The sequence below is a fragment of the Crocuta crocuta genome, unplaced genomic scaffold (assembly GCF_008692635.1).
Source record: "Crocuta crocuta isolate KB4526 unplaced genomic scaffold, BGI_CrCroc_1.0 scaffold98, whole genome shotgun sequence".
NCBI lineage: Eukaryota > Metazoa > Chordata > Mammalia > Carnivora > Hyaenidae > Crocuta > Crocuta crocuta.
In genome coordinates this window covers 250446-270663 of record NW_027532593.1, presented here as the reverse complement: position 1 = coordinate 270663, position 20218 = coordinate 250446, and the positions used below count along the sequence as shown (strand labels likewise).

Genomic DNA, 20218 nt, shown 5'->3' with positions numbered 1-20218 from the left:
CCTTCTTTCCTCAGTGCATTCATAGTTTGCGGGTGGGGTGGGGGAGGGGAAAGATGGGGGGAGTAAGGGAGGCAAGCCTTCTCTCTTTCCCTTCTTCTTATAAGGCCACCAATCTTAATGGAATAGGACCTCACCATTATGACCTCATTTAACCTTAATTACCTCCTAAAAGCTCTATCTCCAGTTACAGTCACACTAGGGTTAGAACTTCAACATAAGAATTTAGGGTGGGGGCACAATTCAGTCCATAGTGATGACAGACTTCATTTTTAAATGGCATTTATGGTGCCAGCACAGTGCTTCTATAGCAATAGTAATATTCATTTTTATAATACTTCTAACATAATACTGTCCAAGAGACATAATTTCTTATTTTGTAAATACCAGGTCTTTAATTGTAGTTCCTGCTGTTTTACCCCTTTAGCAAATCCTTGGTTACAGTCACTGGGGGGATTTATATTCTTACTTGTAATATATCACAGCTGGAATAATATTAATGAGAGATGGCCCAGCAGCTTTGCCATTATGATTATTATTTATTCAGCTAATCTGACTTGGTGGATAATACATGTTACATATACAGTAATATTTCTTTGTCATAAATAATAATAACCAACACTTTCATGTGCCAGATATTCTTTTTCAGACACTTTACATGTTTTATTGTGAGCTAGGAAGAAGGGAAATGATCTGTGGTAAAGAAAGAATCTTGGAATAGTATACAGTAACTAAAGTGTCTGAGAGGAGCTTGTAGATGAGTAAATGCAATAAAGTATACAGGTATTATGATCAAAATACAGTGTACAGTAAAGGAAGATGAATAGGGGCAAAGTGGGCATGGAAGTGTGTGAAGGCCATTGCAGGTAATATCAGCAGGATTAGCAAAAGACAGGCATGAAATGGCTGGAAAATCTAGGGAATCTGCAAGCCATCCCCAGTGGCTTCAGATGAGTAAAAGCTACAGCTAGTTATGTAGAACAAGGGCCAGATCACGGAAGACTTCAAATGTTATGCTAAGGAGTTTGAGCTCAATTTGGGAGGGATTGAAGAGTCACTGAAAATTTAAGTCAGGGAATGATGTGATCAGATCTCCGTTTTTGAAAGATTACTTTGGTGTTCGTTTGGGAAGATATATTGGGTGTGTAGGAGAAAGGAGACTGGTGATTTGCTATAGTCCAGGTAAGAGATGTTGAATTCAAACGAGAAAAGTTAGGATGGAGAAACAGAAGCATTTGAGATGATAAGGAGGTAGGCTTTATAGGACTTTGGATTGATTGGATGTGATGGGTTGCTGAGCTCTGCTTTGGGCCTAGCTCGTGTCCTCAGGGACCCCAGTTTGAAGATTTCTTCTATTAGTAGCCAAGCTTTAGCACAGGAGAAGATAGATCATTATACTGATCCAAATTTAGGGATTACCAGAGCAGTGGCAGCCAATGGATAGGATATAAGAAGGCTGAACATTTGCCACAGAGATTAGAAAATATTACTATATGTTTTAGGTTGGATAGGGAGGGAAGTGAGAGGCAAAAGGAGAGCAAAGAAGCATGAATGACAATGACAAATGGAGGGGTTGAGGGATGAGTTGTCCCCATGGTGTTGAAGATTAGATGAAGGGAAAGTTAAGAAAGTGAGATTTTTGGAAAGGATACTGTCTGTCTGTGGACAGAGATTGGGTTCCTTGAGTTTAAGATTACAGACACTGCATAGTTCCTAGAAATGATGAAGTCCAGGGTGTGACTAGAGAGGTGCATAGCTAAAATGGGGATGTGGATGAGGGACATAGGAACTGAGGAATTCGAGATAGGTTGTTGCTGGTTTATCCTTGTGGGCCTTAAAATGCCCATGATGATGGCTTTGGAGCAGAGAGAAGCTTTGAAGAAGAGAAAGTAAGGCACCTGAAAAAGCTTTTAGTGAGCGAGGAGGAGTAATGAAAAGATAGGTGGATCACAGGAATAGGGAAGCTGTGTACCCAAATGCCAGGAACCTCAGAAGAAGCCTTTCACATAGGAAGATGGAGAGGTAACACTAGTGTAGAAACATGAGAGTGGAGCCGGGGAAGTGCTGTTTTCACCTTCGGGTTTTGTTAGATGTGGGAGAAGAGTGTCTAGAAAAGGCTGCAGGGCAGTGGGTTCTCCGAAAGAGGTGTCAGCTGGGACACAAAAATGGAGAGAGAAATCTATTGAGGATGTGAGGCAATCCAGTCACTCTGGGATAAAACATCTAGTACAAAGGTTAGGAAGCGTTAGTAGCTGAAAGAAGACCTGAACCAGGACAATGGACGGAGGAAGCACATACACCAGAAGACCCGGCATTTTGGAAGAGAGGTTCAGGCAGACGGGAGCGGCAGGAATGTTCAGGCAGACTGCAGTGAAGTTTGCGGGCCTAGGAAAACTGAGGACCGAAGTGGTGGTGGTTACTTGATGAGGTTAGCAGACGGCAGTCTTTGCTCCGAGTTCAGATGTCTTGCCAGTTACAAGATTCTTATCCTTTAGCAGCTTATAACTTAAAAAAAGAGATGGCCACATAACCAAAGAACTCTAGTCTAATGTGGAAAGTGTTAGGTGTGATTATAGAGTAGAGGCAGAAGTCTGTGAAAGCGTAGAGGAATGGGACTTCAGTTCCAGCTGGAACATCAGGGGAGGACTTCTTGGAAAGCTTGCTTTTTAACTGGGTCTTGAAGAGTAGGTAGGATGTTAATAAACAGATGGGGATAAAGAGATGTTCTATTTTGTAATAGCATGAGCAAAGATGTGAATTCAGGGAAATAAAGAGCTTATTTGCGGAATGGCTCATAAAAGATACACATAGAAAGTCTGACCTCAAGATAAGTAAAGGAGCAGTGGAAAAGAGCTGAGGACCTTAGATTGTATTATACCAGTGGCCCTTGGCCATCAGAAGCATACATAGAGCCCATCTGACAGAGGAAAAACTAACTGGAAATAGAGCTCTGCATTCTAGGGTATTTGCAGCCGCCTTCAGTCTGAGTAGCCATAAAGTGCAGCACTTCCTGTTTATACCAAGAGAACTTTCAATGGTTCTTTTGTGTGTGTGTGTGTGTGTGTGTGTGTGTGTGTGTGTGTGTGTGTCTGCCATAAACACAAGAACAGCACTAGGATATATAGCCTGTCTGGTCTCCTCTAGCCTCTCATTGCTTGCCTGGGGATTAAAACTTTTGTAAACTGGTTATATTGAAATACACAGCAGTGCTTATTCACATATAACATTGTGGATCATAATATCTTCTCTGAAAGGAGAAGTTAATAATTAAAAGCTATTTGCCACACTTTTGCTTGAAGGACTGATTCTTTGAATCTGAGACTATAAGTTATTAGTTGCAGAACTTAATTTTGTTTGTTATTTTATTTCCCTTAGATTTATTTGCTTCTTACTTTGGCTTTAAAGAACCATTTGCTTTCTTAGTGGGACATGCTATTGTATTTTCTCTGTCAGAATTACTTTTTCTAAGTAATAATACTACCCATAGTTCCAGATTGTTTTGTCTGGTCTCTCAGAAGGTCAAGTTTGCAGAAAAAGCAGTATACATATGAACTTGACCAAAACAGACTTTATGAAGTGTTGATTGCTAGATCATTTAGAATTGTGTTTGGTTGTACAGAATATAAAACTCCATTGCAGTGATTTAAAAAATTGAACTTCATATTTTTACGTAACAAAAATTACACAGGTAGGGAGTTGGTGTGGATTCTGCTGCTCAGTGATGCTATGAGGATTTTCTGTTCTTCCTGTTGTTTGGCTCCCTGTTGTCAGCAGGCCAGCATGTTGGTCCTGTTAACAAGATGGCTATGGTATTTCCAGGCTTTGCATTCTTGCTCCAGGCAAGACAAAATGGAAAAAGTTAAGGGCTACCCTGCTGTTTCTGCTCTACTTTATTAAGAAAATAAAAGGTTTCCATCCATTAGCATAGTTCCTCTTAAATCTCACTGACCAAAATTGTGTCCCATGGTTCTCCTAGCCAGGAGAGAGCCAAAAGGAAGCTTGTCACATTGGGCTGGGCTGGGCACACACCGCCCTCATCAAAGTCAGAAAAAACAGAGGTTCGTATGTATATGGAGTTAGGCAGCAAATTATCTCTCTCAAAATACTGTGCCTAAAGTTTATTTTACCTATTACTTTAATGCAGATGGTATTTAATTAATCAGAAGATGGTTACAGCAACAACAAAAAAAAAAAGAGGAGGAAAGGAAGAAAACATTCTCAGTCTGTCAATTTCTCATTCCTTACATTATAAAAAACTAGATAATAGAATTTCTTATGACTGCTCCTTTGTGTAATATTATAGGTTCTTGGGTGTAAATAAATAACCACAATCATACCTTGAAATAGTTAATAAAATAAATATATGTATGCATTTGAAAAAAAATATTAAGTGTTCCCACTGGAATACCGTTTTTAATACATTTGAATGAATTTCTTTTGGGAGAGATGATTTTCACATTGTATAAATATACAAAAGTGTTTTGCAGATGGCAAGGTCTTATAAATGGAGAACTGGAAAAGCTCTACCAGAAAACTGTTAAAACTAATAAACAGATTCAGGAAAGTTGTAGGATAGAAAATCAGCATGCAGGAGTCCGTTATGTTTCTATATACTAACAATAAACTCTTCAAAAGAGAAAGTAAGAAAACAATTCCATTGTAATAGCATCCAAAAGAGTAAAATATTTAGGAATAAATTCAACCAAGGAGGTTAAAGACTTGTACAAAGAAAACTATAAAGCTGTGCTGGAAGCAATTGAAGACACACATCAACAGATATCCTGTGTAAATGGATTAGAAGAATTAATCTTAAAATATTCATGCTAACCAAAGTGATCTACAGATTCAGTGCATTCTCTATAAAAATTCCAGTAGCATTTTTGATAGCCTTAAATCAGTGTGTAACCACAACACCCCAAACAGCTAAAGCTGTCTTCAGCATGAAGAACAAAGCTGGAGCCATCATACTTCCTATCTTCAAACTGTTCTACAAAGCTATAGTCATCAAAACAGTATGGTACTGGCATTAAAAAAATAGATACATTGACCAGTAGAGCTGGATAGAGAGCCCATAAATAAAACCACACACATATAGTCAACTTATTTTTGAAAAGGGTGCCAAAAATGTATAGCCGTTTTGTTAAAAATGGATATCCACGTACAAAAGAAAGAAATTGGACCCTGATATTGCACAATACATACAAATCAACCCAAAATGGATTAAACATTTAAACATAAGGCCTGAATCTGTAAAACTCCGAGAGGAAAACAGGGGAAAACCTCCTTGGCATTGTTCTTCAAAACGGTTTCTTGGATTTAACACCAAGAAACAAATGCAAAAATAAACTAGCAGGATTGTATCAAATTAAAAAAGTTTCTGTACAGTAAAGGAAACAACAAAATGAAAAAGTGATGTACAGAATGTAAGAAAAATATTTTCAAGCCATATAGTTATCTGTTAAGGGGGAAATGGGGATATATTGATCAAAAGGGACAAAGTTTTAGATATAGAGTGAATAGTTCCAGGGACTTAATGTGCAGCATGGTGACCATTGTGAGTAGTACTGTATTGTATACTTGAAAATGCCTAAAGAATAGATCTCGGATTCTCTACACACACAAAAAAGATAACTGTGTGAAGTGATGAATGTTGAAATTAGCTTGATTGTGTACTCATCTCACAGTGTATGCCTATATCACACCATCATGTTGTACACCTTAAGGTGTTGTATCTTCAGTATTTATTTCACAGCCACACCTCAGTAAGGCTTAAAAAACTAACAAAAAAATGGAGTGACAATTTCTTTTGGAGGATATGATTTTCCTATCGTATAAATAATGTAGTTATTGTTATAGGCAGGTTTATGGTAGGCAAATTTTAAAACAAAAAAATTTTAAGTTTATTTGAGAGACAGAGAAAATGTGTGTGTGTGCGCGCGCATGTGTGTGCGCGTGTGCGCCCATGCAAGCAGGGGAGGGGCAGAGAGAGAGCGGGAGAAAGAGTCTTAAGTGGCTCCACACTGAGCACAGAGCCTGATGTGGGTGGGGCTTGACCTCAGGAACTGTGAGATCATGACCTGAACTGAATTCAAGAGTCAGATGCTTAATGGACCGAGCCACCCAGGTGCCCCAACTGTGTTTTTTAAGTATCACAATCTTAAGATAGATTCTTTTATCAAAATCTAATGAAAAAATTTTGACTTCTGGTGTGAGAAAGACTTTTAGTATGTTGGAAGTGAGCTTGAGAAAAATATGTTTTTTAATTAGAACTTTAAACTTCAATTCAAAGTGCCTGAGATTTTCCCACCATTGGTTTTTCTTACACTGAATAATTTTAACTTTCTTTTACTGATAAAAGGAAATGATGTAAATCGTTAAGTTTGTGGCATTTGGTATGGTATATGGTCACTGTGTTTTGGAATTTAACAAACATAATACATTTTAATAGTACACATAGGCACTGGAGTAGATTTGTGGAAAAAGAAGACCCAATTCTCCCTTTTGAGGTGGTTAAAGTTTAGTTGGTGGGAAAAAATGTATATACCTTAGATCAGCATAAAATTAGAGTACAAAAGTAGAGTGTGATTACATAAAGTAATGGAAGAAGAAGATATTTAAGATAGGCTTGTTTAAAGTATAGAATTTGATATAGTGGGAAGGTATAAGGTGCAGACAAGCTCATCTTTTTTCTTTAGCTTCTGTTCTGCTTATCCAGCCCTGTTGAACTCTTTGTAGTTTCTCACTGTGTTCTGTGTTCTTTGATTATTCTGCACCTTTGCAGTGCTTTTTGTTTTTGTATGTTTTTGGAATTCCCTTACTTGTTTATCAGCTTGGCAATTTCCTATCTGTCAATAACATCTCTCTGACATCTCCCCTGATCTTCCTGAGTAAAGTTAGGTTCCTCCTTTTCCTTTCTCCCATAGTGCACTTTCCCTGTTTCTGTCTCTGTCTCTCTCTCTTTTTGTAATGTGTTAACCTTGAAGGTAAAACTATGTTTTATTTCCAGCAAAATGGGTTTATTCAGGAATAACAGAATTGCAGTTTGAGACATGCAGGTTATGGCAAAACCTTAGGCAAGTCCAGAGAACAAAGGAGAGGAATGCTCTTTTATATGGAAAAGGGGCTTTAGGAGGGGCTGTTATAAACACAGAGTCTACTGGAGTAAACTGGGTATTTGAAGTGTAGTGGCTTTAATTGGCCTAGTTGTGACAGTCACCCATTGGCTGGGCTGTTGCCAGGCAAGAAGACAATCTTCCTCCTACTGGGATAGTCAAGTATAGGCTTCTTCCTATTGGGAAGGCGGGGGACTGCATATTCAGTTTCACAGTGGCCAGTGTCATTATCACAGGTCACCATTTATTTATTTGTCTTTGCCACAGCTTGTGAGCTTCATGAACATAAGGATTATATCATATTTATCTCCAAATCATAGTGCCTGGTGTAATGGTTTCACACATTGGATCATTCAGTGAGTGTTCACTGGATGAATGAAAAGAAATAATTACCCCAGAGTTTATTCAGAAGTAGCAGGGAGGTCTGTCTGGAGGTGGTGTGGTAAGAATACTTAACCCTACAGGTTTAGAGAGTTTGTAATTTATCAGTATTTGGAGATAAGATTGAATAGGCAATGTAGGACTGATTGTCACTGGAAGTTTTAATATATAATGGAGTAATAATTAGTAAAATTTCTAAAATTGTTTTTTAAAGCCCCCATTTTTCAAACCTACTTTGCTTTTGTATTTTGTAGTGCTTCCACTTCTCATTCAGAGAATTCAGTGCATACGAAATCAGCTTCTGTTGTATCATCGGATTCCATTTCAACTTCTGCAGAAAACTTTTCTCCTGATTTAAGGGTATGTGTTCTGTTTTTATGTTTTGATGTATCTTTTGGTAGCTGTTTGTGGCCAACACCATGAGTATAACCTTGCACCCAGTATGCAGGAGACCTTGATGGAGCAGCCTTCCTAGACATCAGTCTTTCTAAAATATCCCAGAACAGACCAGCAGATTTGGAAGTCTTCTTTATTTGCAAATCAAAAATGTGTAATTTATTTCTAAATTTGATATCTTTTCAGTTCTTTGGCAAAAGATAATTAATGGAAGACTTTCATGATTACTCCAGTACTGATGGCCAGTAATAACTAACGTTTATTGAGTACTTACTATATGCCAAGTATCCTTCCAAGTAATGAAATGTCTCTTGCTATACTTCTACCAATTCTGTGAGGTAGAGACTCTTTTCATTATCATTCTGCAGGTAATAATGGCTCATAGAGATAAATAACATGTCCAAAGTCTCATTGCTAATAAAATTTGTGGCTAATATTCTAGCTCCTGTAGTCCAGTTCTGGAGCTAAGTCACTTAAATATTGTGCTATAGTTGCTACACATCTCATTAGAGTTTAAATATTCTTCTGTTTCTTCAGGGTCTTGTTGCTATGAAATTAATCACATCAGTGATATCCTGTAGCACTTTGTACATGTTTTGATTCATCTGCTTTTCTACAACTGCCTGTCTGTGAATGATGGAGCAAATGAATTTCCTGTGCAGTGCTGACCCTTAATTCTTAGAATCTTTTTATTCTGATCAAGTGGCTGCTTTCCCAGTTCCCAATTTTAATGAGGACCTTATTTACGTTAATGAAGGTCATTTGTTGGTGAGCATAACTGAGACTGTATCTCTTTCTTGTATTTCACTTTCAAAACAGAATCCAACAAATGTAAGAATGCAGATTATAAACATCTGTAAAGACTACTGCTTGTCCTTATCTATCTTTTGTGAAATGTCATAAAATAATTGTTTGCGTATGACATAACTTCAAACATCACTAAAAATAATCGAGATTTTTATCTTTATAATATGGATATTCGTTGTGCTAATTACGAAGGCTTCATAGTATCTTTAGCTATCATCTTGACACATAACATAGATTTAGGGCAGGGTTCATCATTAATAATACTGGATATAAATCCATCATTTCCTCTCAACTTTTTTACTATTTAAAAATATATGTTTTATATATGTACCTAACTTTTGTTTATTCATTATGTTAATGTAAATCCACCGTGGGCCTATAGGCTTCTTGATAATTTTGAATATTTTGGGCTTACTTCTAGGTAGGTTGTGTTAGTTAAAAACACTGTTTGTTTTTAACTTCATATTGTGACTGATAAAGAACTCATATTAGAAATGGGAGAAATGTTACTTTTGCTTGTTGCTATACTTACATTATTAATATCATATTCTACCTGCTGTTTCTTGCCTGAAATAAAATATATATAAATGGTTCAAAATAAACCATCTGCATGTTCTTGTGAGGGCTTAAACTACTTGAGTGGGTACATACAGGAATTGCAGTGCATCGCAGGATGCTGGGGATGGTCTCTGCTGTCTGCTTCTCTGCAGGCAGGTCCCCTTCATATCCTCGGACACCAGATGTGTTATAAATAAGAGTGACTGACTTACATTGGGACAGAATGAGGGACATGATGTTAATCTGTATGTTAAACATAATTTATTTCTTATGTTTGTTAGATACTTTTTAAAATTTAGAACAGTTTAAGATTTACAGAAAAATTGCAGAGTGTTTTTTAATTTTGTTCTGAGCTCTGTTTTACTTTACTAAGGAAGCACTATAGGGTACTCCAGGCTAATCTTGATATTTCCTAAAATCATCATCCATTTCTCAAGGAGCCCAGGTTTCTTTTGTTGGAGAATGGTATTGGAAACCAACATCTGGGCACTAGGTGTGCTTACTTTCTTATTTTAGTTTTCACCAAAAAGGAAAAAAGCACTTTTTTTTTTTTCTGAAGCAAAAGATCATTTGCATGCATTTTATTTGGAGGTAATATTCTGGGTAGGGTGATCCTGTTTTCTCTACAGATTTAACATTAGACACAAAAATGTCCTGACTTACTGACTTTCTCAGTACTATAGGGTACCAAGGGTATCTTTTGAATTTGTACATCACCTTCATGACAGTCAGAATTATCCCCATTAGTACCTTATGAATTTAGCATCTTTCACAGAGGGTCCCTCAGAATTTTTACGAGATGAACGAAGAGACAGTTGTTAAATGTTAAATTAAGAAGAAGATAGTTTTCGGCAACCAAGGTTAACTACTTTCTGTAATAGTGTGTAGACTGCCTGTTACCCTGTTCCCTGAGTTTTGTTGTTGTAATGTTTTTATTTATTTTCGAGAGAGTGCAGGAGAGAGGCAGATGGGGACAGAGGATCTGAAGCTGGCTCGCACTGACAGCAGGAAGCCTGATGTGGGGCTTGCACTCACAAACCATGAGATCATGACTGGAGCCAAAGTTGGATGCTCAACTGACCGAGCCATGCAGGTGTCCCCATGATTCCTCAGTTTTAAGGATATTTTTAGTTGTCAGTCTTTTTTTCAGGTGTGGGAGGGAGAAGAATGATTAGCATTACATCAGATGTTGTAGCCTTTAGAAGATGCATCCTAATTTCAGATGTGTGCTCTTTTCAGAGGTGGGGTGGGGAAAGGGAAGTGCTGCTTTTTTTTTTTTAATGTTTTATTTATTTCTGAGAGAGAGAGAAAGAGAGAGAGAGATAGCATGAGCAGGGGAGGGTCAGAGAGAGAAGGAGATACAGAATCTGAAACAGGCTCCAGGCTCTGAGCTAGCTGTCAGCACAGAGCCCGATGTGGGGTTCGAACCCACGAACCGTGAGATCATGACCTGAGCCGAAGTCAGATGACGAGCCGAAGTCGGATGACTAACCGACTGAGCCACCCAGGCGTCCCAAGGAGGTGCTTCTAATACTTGAAACAAATCCAGCTTGCTATTGATCCATTTATACATGCTTCTTCTCATTTAGCTTTCACAACAATCCTGTGAGATGGATATTATTACTCCATTTGACCAGTGAGAAACCTGCTAATTCAGAAGAGATGAATTAAGTCCTGTGCTTAAAGCCACACAGCTCCGTCTTGCCCTTATGTGGTCTCGGGTTGGTCATATTCCTGTACAACACATTATCCAGAGAGACTATCCTTCCAAGACTCGGCTGCTCCTTTCAAATGTGCAGTGAGATTTTCTTAAGTAACAAGGACTATCTTTAATACATTCTTTGAGGTAGTAATAACAGCTTTCAATATTACTTCCTTAATACATGAAAATTCCCTTTTTAAATAATCAGAATAAGGCTTTTTGTATTAAAAATCTGATCTCCTCTCTCCCCAATTTTGTTAGTGGATGGATATTTTACTTTTAGTATGTATACCTTTACTGGCCATAAAATAGAAGTGTGCTAGTTAATTCTAGGTGGACCCTACCTGGAGACAGCTGCGTGTTGTTCTCTGCCTGATCATGGTTTGGCTCTATGTGTGAGGTGAAGGGCTTGGTGCGGTAGTTGTGGATATGATCATCACAGTTGATTTGAAGTTGATTAACCTCTAGGCTCTGAGTTCTCCACAGAGTCTCAGTCCTTTATCCCTGCCCTGAGCCTTAATCTTTTTAAAGCTCCTTTGTAACAGCTTTTAAGTAAGTATAAGAAACACCTTGCATCGAAAAGCTAATCCAATTTCGTTAAAGATCTTAAATCACATTGCATAAGTTTTCTGCTACAGGTATTATGCAGTGACACTAGTGTTAGTTGGTCAAGAGGTGAATATAAGAGCTTCTGTTAAAGATTTCTTACTGAAACAAGATTTGTTGCTTCTGTGCCAGTAAAGGAGAGGGGGAAATTAGAGGAGCAGTGGATCTCTGCTAGGTATCTCAAACTTGTATTTATCCATGTGCATTTCTCTTTGCATTTTTCATCTTTTTAGCCCTGCTTGTTGTGGAAAAAGTCAGATACAGATAAAATCCAGTACATGTCTTTCTCAAAAATAGAGCACAAATTCAGCCTTTGTAAATGGAATCATGCGTCCTCATGAATAATTGTAGAGTGTTTTTCTTCATTTGTTCTTCGCTTTGCAGTGAAACTTATTTAATTAAAAAAACTAAAAGTATTTTTTCATACATTTTTTCCTGCCCCCCCCTTTTCCCTCTGTCCCGTTTTCATACAAAAATTGTAAAGAAAATAATTTTTTTAAAAAAATAAATAAATCTGCAGTTTTTAAAATTAGGCTTTCTTTAATAAGAGCACATTTTTAAAGTTTGACGCATAGTAGAATTAAGAATCTAGGAAGCTGGTGTCTGGTTTATTTGCTGACTAAAATAATTCTCATGAAATGCAGGATTTTAAAATTCAGATCCACAGCTCTCTTTATAAAGTGCAATTTGTATAACATTGGGTTTTAGTTAAAATAATTGAAAGTCGGGCCATACAGCATTTTTTTTCTTTGTGATGGCTGTGATAGTGCACTTCCACCAATGTTTATCTGTAATTCAAAATCAGATATTAAAATGGATTGCATTTTATGTCTGCTATCTCTTTTAGAAGACCTGTTTGATCTTAGAATATATGTCATATGTTCTATGTTATAAATATATATTTCAATGAAAAGATCATGGTCAGTATGTTAATAATAGACTCATCAGGTGATTCCAGTCCATTATCTTTTTTTCCTAATAGGAGATATTTGGATAGTAATCAGAGATAATGTTGAAAAAAACTTTGAAGAAATTATGTGAGTAAAATTTGGAAGAGAGACAGGACAGAAGACAGTCACTAATACACCTCTGTCATCAAAGAACAACCAAAATCCATCTGAAAATGTAGATAGTTGTCTCATATTAATCTGTAATAGGAAAATGATTTCAGTCTAAACTCTCACGATTTCCATTTTACTGCAACTTTTCTCTCCAAAGTTACCATTAACTCTCTTTTGTAAGATTTTGTATCTTTTATAACAACACTAGTTTTTTTTATTATGAAAGTAATATAATGAAATAAAAATTTGTGGGAAATTGAAATAGGATTAAGGAAAAAATTAAAATCACCAGAACTTTTACTATGCTTATTCTTAGTAATTTTTTCTTAAATAGTTTATTGTCAAGTGGTTTCCATATAAAACCCAGTGCTCATCCCAAAAAGTGCCCTCCTCCATACCCATCACCCCCCTTGCCCTCTTCCCCATCCTCATCAGCCCTCAGTTTGTTCTCAGTATTCAAGAGTCTCTCATGGTTTACCTCCCTCCTTCTCACCCAGTATTTTTCCCCTTCTCCTCCCCCATGGTCCTCTGTTAAGTTCCTCTTAATCCTCCAATACATGCAAACATGCGGTATCTGTCCTTCTCTGCATCACTTATTTCGCTTAGCAGAACACCCTTAAGTTCCATCCATGTTGCTACAAATGGCCAGATTTCATTCTTTCTCATTGCCATGTAGTATTCCATTGTATAGATAAACCACATCTTCTTGATCCGTTCGTCCGTTGATGGACACTTAGGCTCTTTCCATGTTTTGGCTATTGTTGAGACTGCTGCTATGAACATTGGGGTACATGTGCCCCTATGCATCAGCACTCCTGTATCCCTTGGGTAAATTCCTAGCAGTGCTATTGCTGGGTCATAGGGGAGTTCTATTGTTAGTTTTTTGAGGAACCTCCACACTGTTTTCCAGAGGGGCTGTACCAGTTTACATTCCCACCAACAGTGTAGGAGGGTGCCCGTTTCTCCACATCCTCGCCAGCATCTAGAGTCTCCTGATTTGCTCATTTTAGCCACTCTGACTGGCGTGAGGTGGTATCTCAGTGTGGTTTTGATTTGTATTTCCCTGATGATGAGTGACGCTGAGCATCATTTCATGTGTCTGTTGGCCATCTGGATGTCTTCTTTGTAGAAGTGGCTGTTCATGTCTTCTGCCCATTTCTTCAGTGGATTATTTGTTATTTGGGTGTGGAGTTTGGTGAGTTCCTTAGAGATTTTGGATACTAGCCCTTTATCTGATATGTCATTTGCAACTGTCTTTTCCCATTCTGTCAATTGCCTATTAGTTTTATTGTGNTTTATGTTTTTTTGTGCAGCTGTGAATGGGATCAGTTTCTTGATTTCTCTTTCTGTTGCTTCATTGTAAGTGCATAAAAATGCAACCGATTTCTGTATGTTGATTTTGTACCCTGCAACTTTGCTGAATTCTTGGGTCAGTTCTAGTAGGCTTCTGGTGGAGTCTGCTGGGTTTTCTATGTAGAGTATCATGTCATGTGTGAACAGTAAAAGTTTGACTTCTTTTCCAATTCTGATACCTTTTATTTGTTTTTGCTGTCTGATTGCTGATTCTAGGACCTCCCACACTATGTTAAACAACGGTAGTATGAGTGGACATCCCTGTCGTGTTCCTGATCTCAGGGGGAAAGCTCTCAGGTTTTCCCCATTGAGGATGATGTTAGCTGAGGGCTTCTCATAGATGGCTTTTATGATGTTTAAGAAAGTTCCTTCTCTCCCGACTTTCTCAAGGGTCTTTATTAAGAAGAGATGCTATATTTTGTCAAATGCTTTGTCTGCATCTATCGACAGGATCATATGGTTTTGATCTTTTCTTTTGTTGATGTGATGTATCACATTGATTGATTTGCAAATATTGAACCAGCCCTGTAACCCAGGAATGAATCCCACTTGATCTTGGTGGATAATTCTTTTTATGTGCTGTTGAATTTGATTTGCAGGTATCTTGTTGAGGATTTTTGCATCTGTATTCATCAAGGATATTGGCCTGTAGTTCTTTTTTGGCTGGGTCTCTGTCTGGCTTGGGAATCAAAGTGATGCTGGCTTCATAGAAAGAGTCCAGAAGTTTTCCTTCGATTTCTAAATTTTGGAATAGTTTGAGAAGAATGCGTATTAATTCTGTTTTAAATGTCTGGTAGAATTCCACATTGAAGCAATTTGGCCCCGGGCTCTTATTTGTTGGGAGATTTTTGGTAACTGATTCAATTTCTTCACTAGTATGGGCCTGTTCAGATTTTCTATCTTTTCCCATGTGAATTTTGGTAGGGAGTGTGTGTTTAGGAATTTGTCCATTTCTTCTAAGTTGTCCAGTTTGTTGGCACATAATTTTTGATAGTATTCCCTGTTAATTGCTTGTGTTTCTGAGGAGTTGGTTGTAATAAATCCATTTTCTTTCATGATTTTGTCTATTTGGGTGCTCTCCTTTTTGAAAAGCCTGGCGAGACATTTGTCAATTTTGTTTATGTTTTCAAAAAACCAACTCTTGGTTTCATTGATCTGTTCAACTGTTACTTTTGGAGTCTATATTGTTTATTTCTGCCCTGATTTTTATTATTTCTCATCTCCTACTGGGTTTGGGGTGCTTTTGTTGCTCTCCTAGTTCCTTTAGGTGCACTGTTAGATTTTGTACTTGCGCTTTTTCTAATTTCTTGAAATTGGCCTGCAGTGCAATGTACTTTCCTCTTAGGACTGCCTTTGCCGCATCCCATAGAATGTAGATTGTTGTATTTTCATTTTTATTTGTTTCCATATATTTTTAAATTTCTTCTCTAATTGCCTGATTGGCCCATTCATTCTTTAGTAGGGTGTTCTTTAACTTCCATGTTTTTGGAGGTTTTCCAGACTTCTTCCTGTGATTGATTACAAGTTTCATAGCTTTGTGATCTGAAAATATGCATGGTGTATCTCAGTTCTTTTATATTTATTGAGAGCTGCCTTATGTCCCTGTATGTGATCTATCTTGGAGAATGTGTCATGTGCACTTGAGAAGAAAGTGAATTCCATGGCCTCAGGATGTAGAGTTCTAAATATATCTGTCAAATCCATCTGTGTCCTTCAAGTCCATTGTTTCTTAAGTGATTTTCTGTCTAGTTGATCTATCCATTGCTGTAAGTAGAGTATTAAAGCCCCCTGCTATTAGCACATTCTTATCCATAAGATTGTTTCTGTTTGTTATGAATTGTTTTATGTATTTGGGTGCTCCTGTATTCAGTGCATAGACATTTATAATTGTTAGCTCTTCCTGATGGATTGACCCTATAATTATTATATAATGCCCTTCTCCATCCCTTGTTACTGCCTTTACTTTAAAGTCCAGCTTGTCTGATGTAAGTATAGCTACTCCAGCTTTCTTTTGGCTTCCAGTAGCATGATATATATTTCTCCATCCTCTTACTTTCAATCTGAAGGTGTCCTCAGGTCTAAAATGAGTTTCTTGTAGACAGCAAATAGATGGATTTTTTTTTTTTTATCCATTCTGCTACCCTATGTCTTTTGATTGGAGCATTTAGTCCATTTCTATTCAGTGTCATTATTGAAAAATATGGGTTTAGAGTCATCGTGTCCTTTGTAGGATTCATGCTTGTGGTGGTGTCTCTGGTATGTTGTGTTCCTTGCAACATTTCCCTCATAGAGTCTCCCTTAGGATTTCTTGTAGGGCTGGTTTAGTGGTGACAAATTCTTTCAATTTTTGTTTATTTCAGAAGACTTTGATCTCTCCTTCTATTCTGAACGACAGGCTTGATGGATAGAGGATTCTTGGCTGCATATTTTTTCTGTTCATCACATTGAAAATTTCCTGCCATTCCTTTCTGGCCTGCCAAGTTTCAGTCGATAGGTTTGTCACCACTCTGATAGGTTTCCCTTTGTATGTTAGGGCCCTGTTATCCCTGGCTGCTTTCAGAATTCATCTTTGTCCTTATATTTTGCCAGTTTCAGTATAATATGTCATGTAGAAGATCGATTCAAGTTACATCTGAGGGGAATTCTCTGTGCTTCTTGGATTTCAATGTCTGTTTCCTTCCCCAGATTGGGGAAGTTTTCTGCTATAATTTGTTCAAGGACTCCTTCAGCGCCTTTTCCTCTCTCTTCCTTTTCTGGAATGCCTATGATATGGATATTGTTCTGTTTGATTGTATCACTCAGCTCTGAAACTCTCCTTTCATATTCCTGGATCAGTTTCTCTCTCTTTGTNAGTTTCAGTCGATAGGTTTGTCACCACTCTGATAGGTTTCCCTTTGTATGTTAGGGCCCTGTTATCCCTGGCTGCTTTCAGAATTCATCTTTGTCCTTATATTTTGCCAGTTTCAGTATAATATGTCATGTAGAAGATCGATTCAAGTTACATCTGAGGGGAATTCTCTGTGCTTCTTGGATTTCAATGTCTGTTTCCTTCCCCAGATTGGGGAAGTTGTCTGCTATAATTTGTTCAAGGACTCCTTCAGCGCCTTTTCCTCTCTCTTCCTTTTCTGGAATGCCTATGATACGGATATTGTTCTGGTTGATTGTATCACTCAGCTCTGAAACTCTCCTTTCATATTCCTGGATCAGTTTCTCTCTCTTTGTCTCGGTTTTCTCTTTTTCTATAATTGTGTCTTCTAATTCACTTATTCTCCTCTCTGGCTCTTCAGTACATGCATTGGATGCCTCGGTTTTCTCTTTTTCTATAATTGTATCTTCTAATTCACTTATTCTCCTCTCTGGCTCTTCAGTACATGCATTGGATGCCTCGGTTTTCTCTTTTTCTATAATTGTATCTTCTAATTCACTTATTCTCCTCTCTGGCTCTTCAGTACATGCATTGGATGCCTCCATTTTATTATGCATCTCATTTATAGCATTTTTGAATTCGTCACAACTATTTTTAAGGTCCATAGTCTTTGTGGCAATAGTTTCTCTGATGTCTTCCATGCCTTTTTCAAGGCCAGTGATTAATTTTGACTATTGTTCTAAAGTCTTGTTCAGTTATGTTGCTCATATCTGTTTTGAGCAGTTCTTTAGCTTCCTTGAATTTCTTTGGAGGAGAGTTCTTCCTTTTGTCATTTTGGTTAGCTTTCTATCTCTTGTTAATTTTAAAAGCTTATTATGCACTCTTCACCTGCGAGTACTGCTGTATTAAAGAAGGCCCTTTGACTGTCCAGGGCTTGTCCTTTCAGGAAGTGTTCTTTGAATGGTGTCTCTTGGTGTCTCTTGTTGAGACTTTGTTTATTTCCCTACTTGTAGTGGTATTTGGGACTCTCCACCATGTGTACTTTGGCTTGTTTTTTGAGGTAATCCTGGAAAAGAAAACAGACAAACACACAGGGAACAAAGGCACCCAAACACACTGAGAAATTGAACAAACACGCAAGCTGAAAGTGAAAAAGAAAAAGAAAGAAAAAAAAAGGAGGAAAAACAAATAATAAAAAGAAAAAAAGAAAAAAGAATAAAAGAAAAGGAAAAAGAAAAAAACCCAGAAGACAAAGGACAGTCTAAAAGCATAAAACCAGAATTCCCAGCTACAAATAAAAAGCAGGGTATATGCAGTGTTGATGGAAGAGCATGTAGAAAGAGAGAAATGACAGGGTGGGGAGGAAGTGAATCTTAATTCAGGCTTAATTCAGAGCAAGAGAGAGAGAGAGAGAGAGGAGAATATGGTTAGAGGCGAGGAGAAAGAAATGAAGATAATGTTACTCAGAGAAACTATGTAGTCTGATTACTACAGAGAGAGATAAAAAAAGGTCGAGGTGGAGGTGTAGAATATAAATCTAGAGAATGGATTAAATGTGACTAAGGAAACCAATGACCAGAGTGCCCCGCATGGCAGAGGGGAGGGATATGAATGAAATAAGGGAAGATATATCTGAATAGAAACAAGTGGTCTAGAATCAATCACGGTAGTGCATCCACGTTCGTTTTGCCCCGGCTCTGGTAAAAAAAAAGAAAACAACAACAGCTCTCTAGCGGGGATGGGCGTGGTTTGGTGTAGGCGGGTCTTAGCCTCCACTGCGACCCACTGGCGGCTCCCTGAGGTCCCGCCTTGGTGGTTGTGGGGAGAAAAATGGCGGCGCCCCAGTCTCTTCTCCAACCAGGAGTTGCAAATCACTCTTTTGGGTCCGATCTCCCTGTGCCACGGGGGTAGCCAAGGTGGGCTGTGTTCTATGTCCCAAGCCAGGCCTCGTTTCCAGGTCCCAGTCCATGTGCTTTATTGATACCAGCCGAAACACAGTCCTGCAGGTCGTCACCTCCCCGCTGATGGGGATGGAGCCCAGAGAGCAGCGGTGCAGTTTCTCCTGGCGCCATCTGGGATCAGGGGCACACAGTTCAAAGTCAGCACCCCAGCTAGAACTAAGAACACTCTCCCTCTGAGCCGAGGTTTTTCTCTTCTCCAGGGACAGTTCTGTGAGCAGTTTTAGCCACTCTTTCTTTTCCCCTTGAGTCACCGTGACTCCCCGCGAGGGGGGCTCCTTTCCCTCCCTCTGTGTCTCCGGTCCAGGCCCACTTTTATCTTCCCCAGTTCACACTCACGCACTTAATGAGGTTGTCTCCCCAATGTACTCTGTCTTTCTCTTCCCAAACTCCTGCATCTCAGTGTCCTATGGCTTCAGGCCTTCTCTGAGAGATGGGTGCAAGCAAAATGCATGGAGCTCCCTACTTCTCCGCCATCTTGCCTCCCTTTCTACTCTTATTCTTAGTATTTGATACACAGAAACTCTTCCTTAAAAATTTCTACTTCGGGGTTGCCTGGGTGGCTCAGTTGGTTAAGCGTCTGACTCTTGATCTTGGTAGGTACTCAGGTAGGTACTTGGTAGGACCTTTGATCTTGACTCAGGTCTTGATCTCAGGGTTGTGAGTTCAAGCCCCGCATTGGGTTCCACGCTGGGCTCCAAACTGGGTGTGAACCCTACGTAAAAAGAAAAAAATTCTACTTTGAAATTTACAGGGTTGGGTATTAGAGTAAAAGATTCTCAGCTCTGTTCAGCACAAGTTTATGTTATCTGCAATTGGCTAGGCTCTAGTAAGTAATATCTTGCTTACTAAACTCCGTCTATAGCATGTTCATTGGGTTTATAATAAATTTGATGTGATTTGAAGATATTATTAACCCCCTTAAGACTTACAAGAATAAAAGCTCTCAATATCTTAAAATTTTTAGTAAAAAGAGCCAAATAATTATAATAGAAACATAATAGAGATTGTTTAAAAATTAGACAGTATGAAAAACTGGTAAATGTGAAAGCATATTTAATATGTTCATGATGCAACAGGAATAATTTTGAGTGAATTCAGTTGATAGTGAAGAGATAAGGAAAAATGTATGTGCCTAAAGGTTATTTAATTAGGTGGAAGACTAATTAACATGCTAATTCTGGAGAAGACAAGAAGTGTTTCAGACTTTAAGCATAATGAAAGTACTGCTGATATAATTTCCATTATAACAAACATGATTCCATATAATCATCTTTATATATAGAGAAAAGGCACATAATAAAAGATATTTGACAAAATTCAACATCTGTTTCAGGTTTTTAGAACTTTTAATTAGAAAAGAATAGGTAAATACTTATGTAAGCATCATGCTTAATAGTAAAATATTAAAATAGTAGAAG

The 20218-nt window shown here is 38.1% G+C and overlaps 1 protein-coding gene across 3 annotated transcripts in view; it reads left to right on the top strand.

Moving 5' to 3' along the window:
• Nucleotides 1-20218, top strand: part of MTMR2 (myotubularin related protein 2) — a 128648-nt gene that overhangs the window by 31391 nt on the left and 77039 nt on the right. For all 3 annotated transcript variants that reach the window (XM_077779932.1, XM_077779934.1, XM_077779933.1), the window contains one exon: nt 7745-7850. In XM_077779932.1, coding sequence (XP_077636058.1) covers nt 7745-7850 — 106 coding nt within the window. The remainder of the gene's footprint in view (nt 1-7744; nt 7851-20218) is intronic.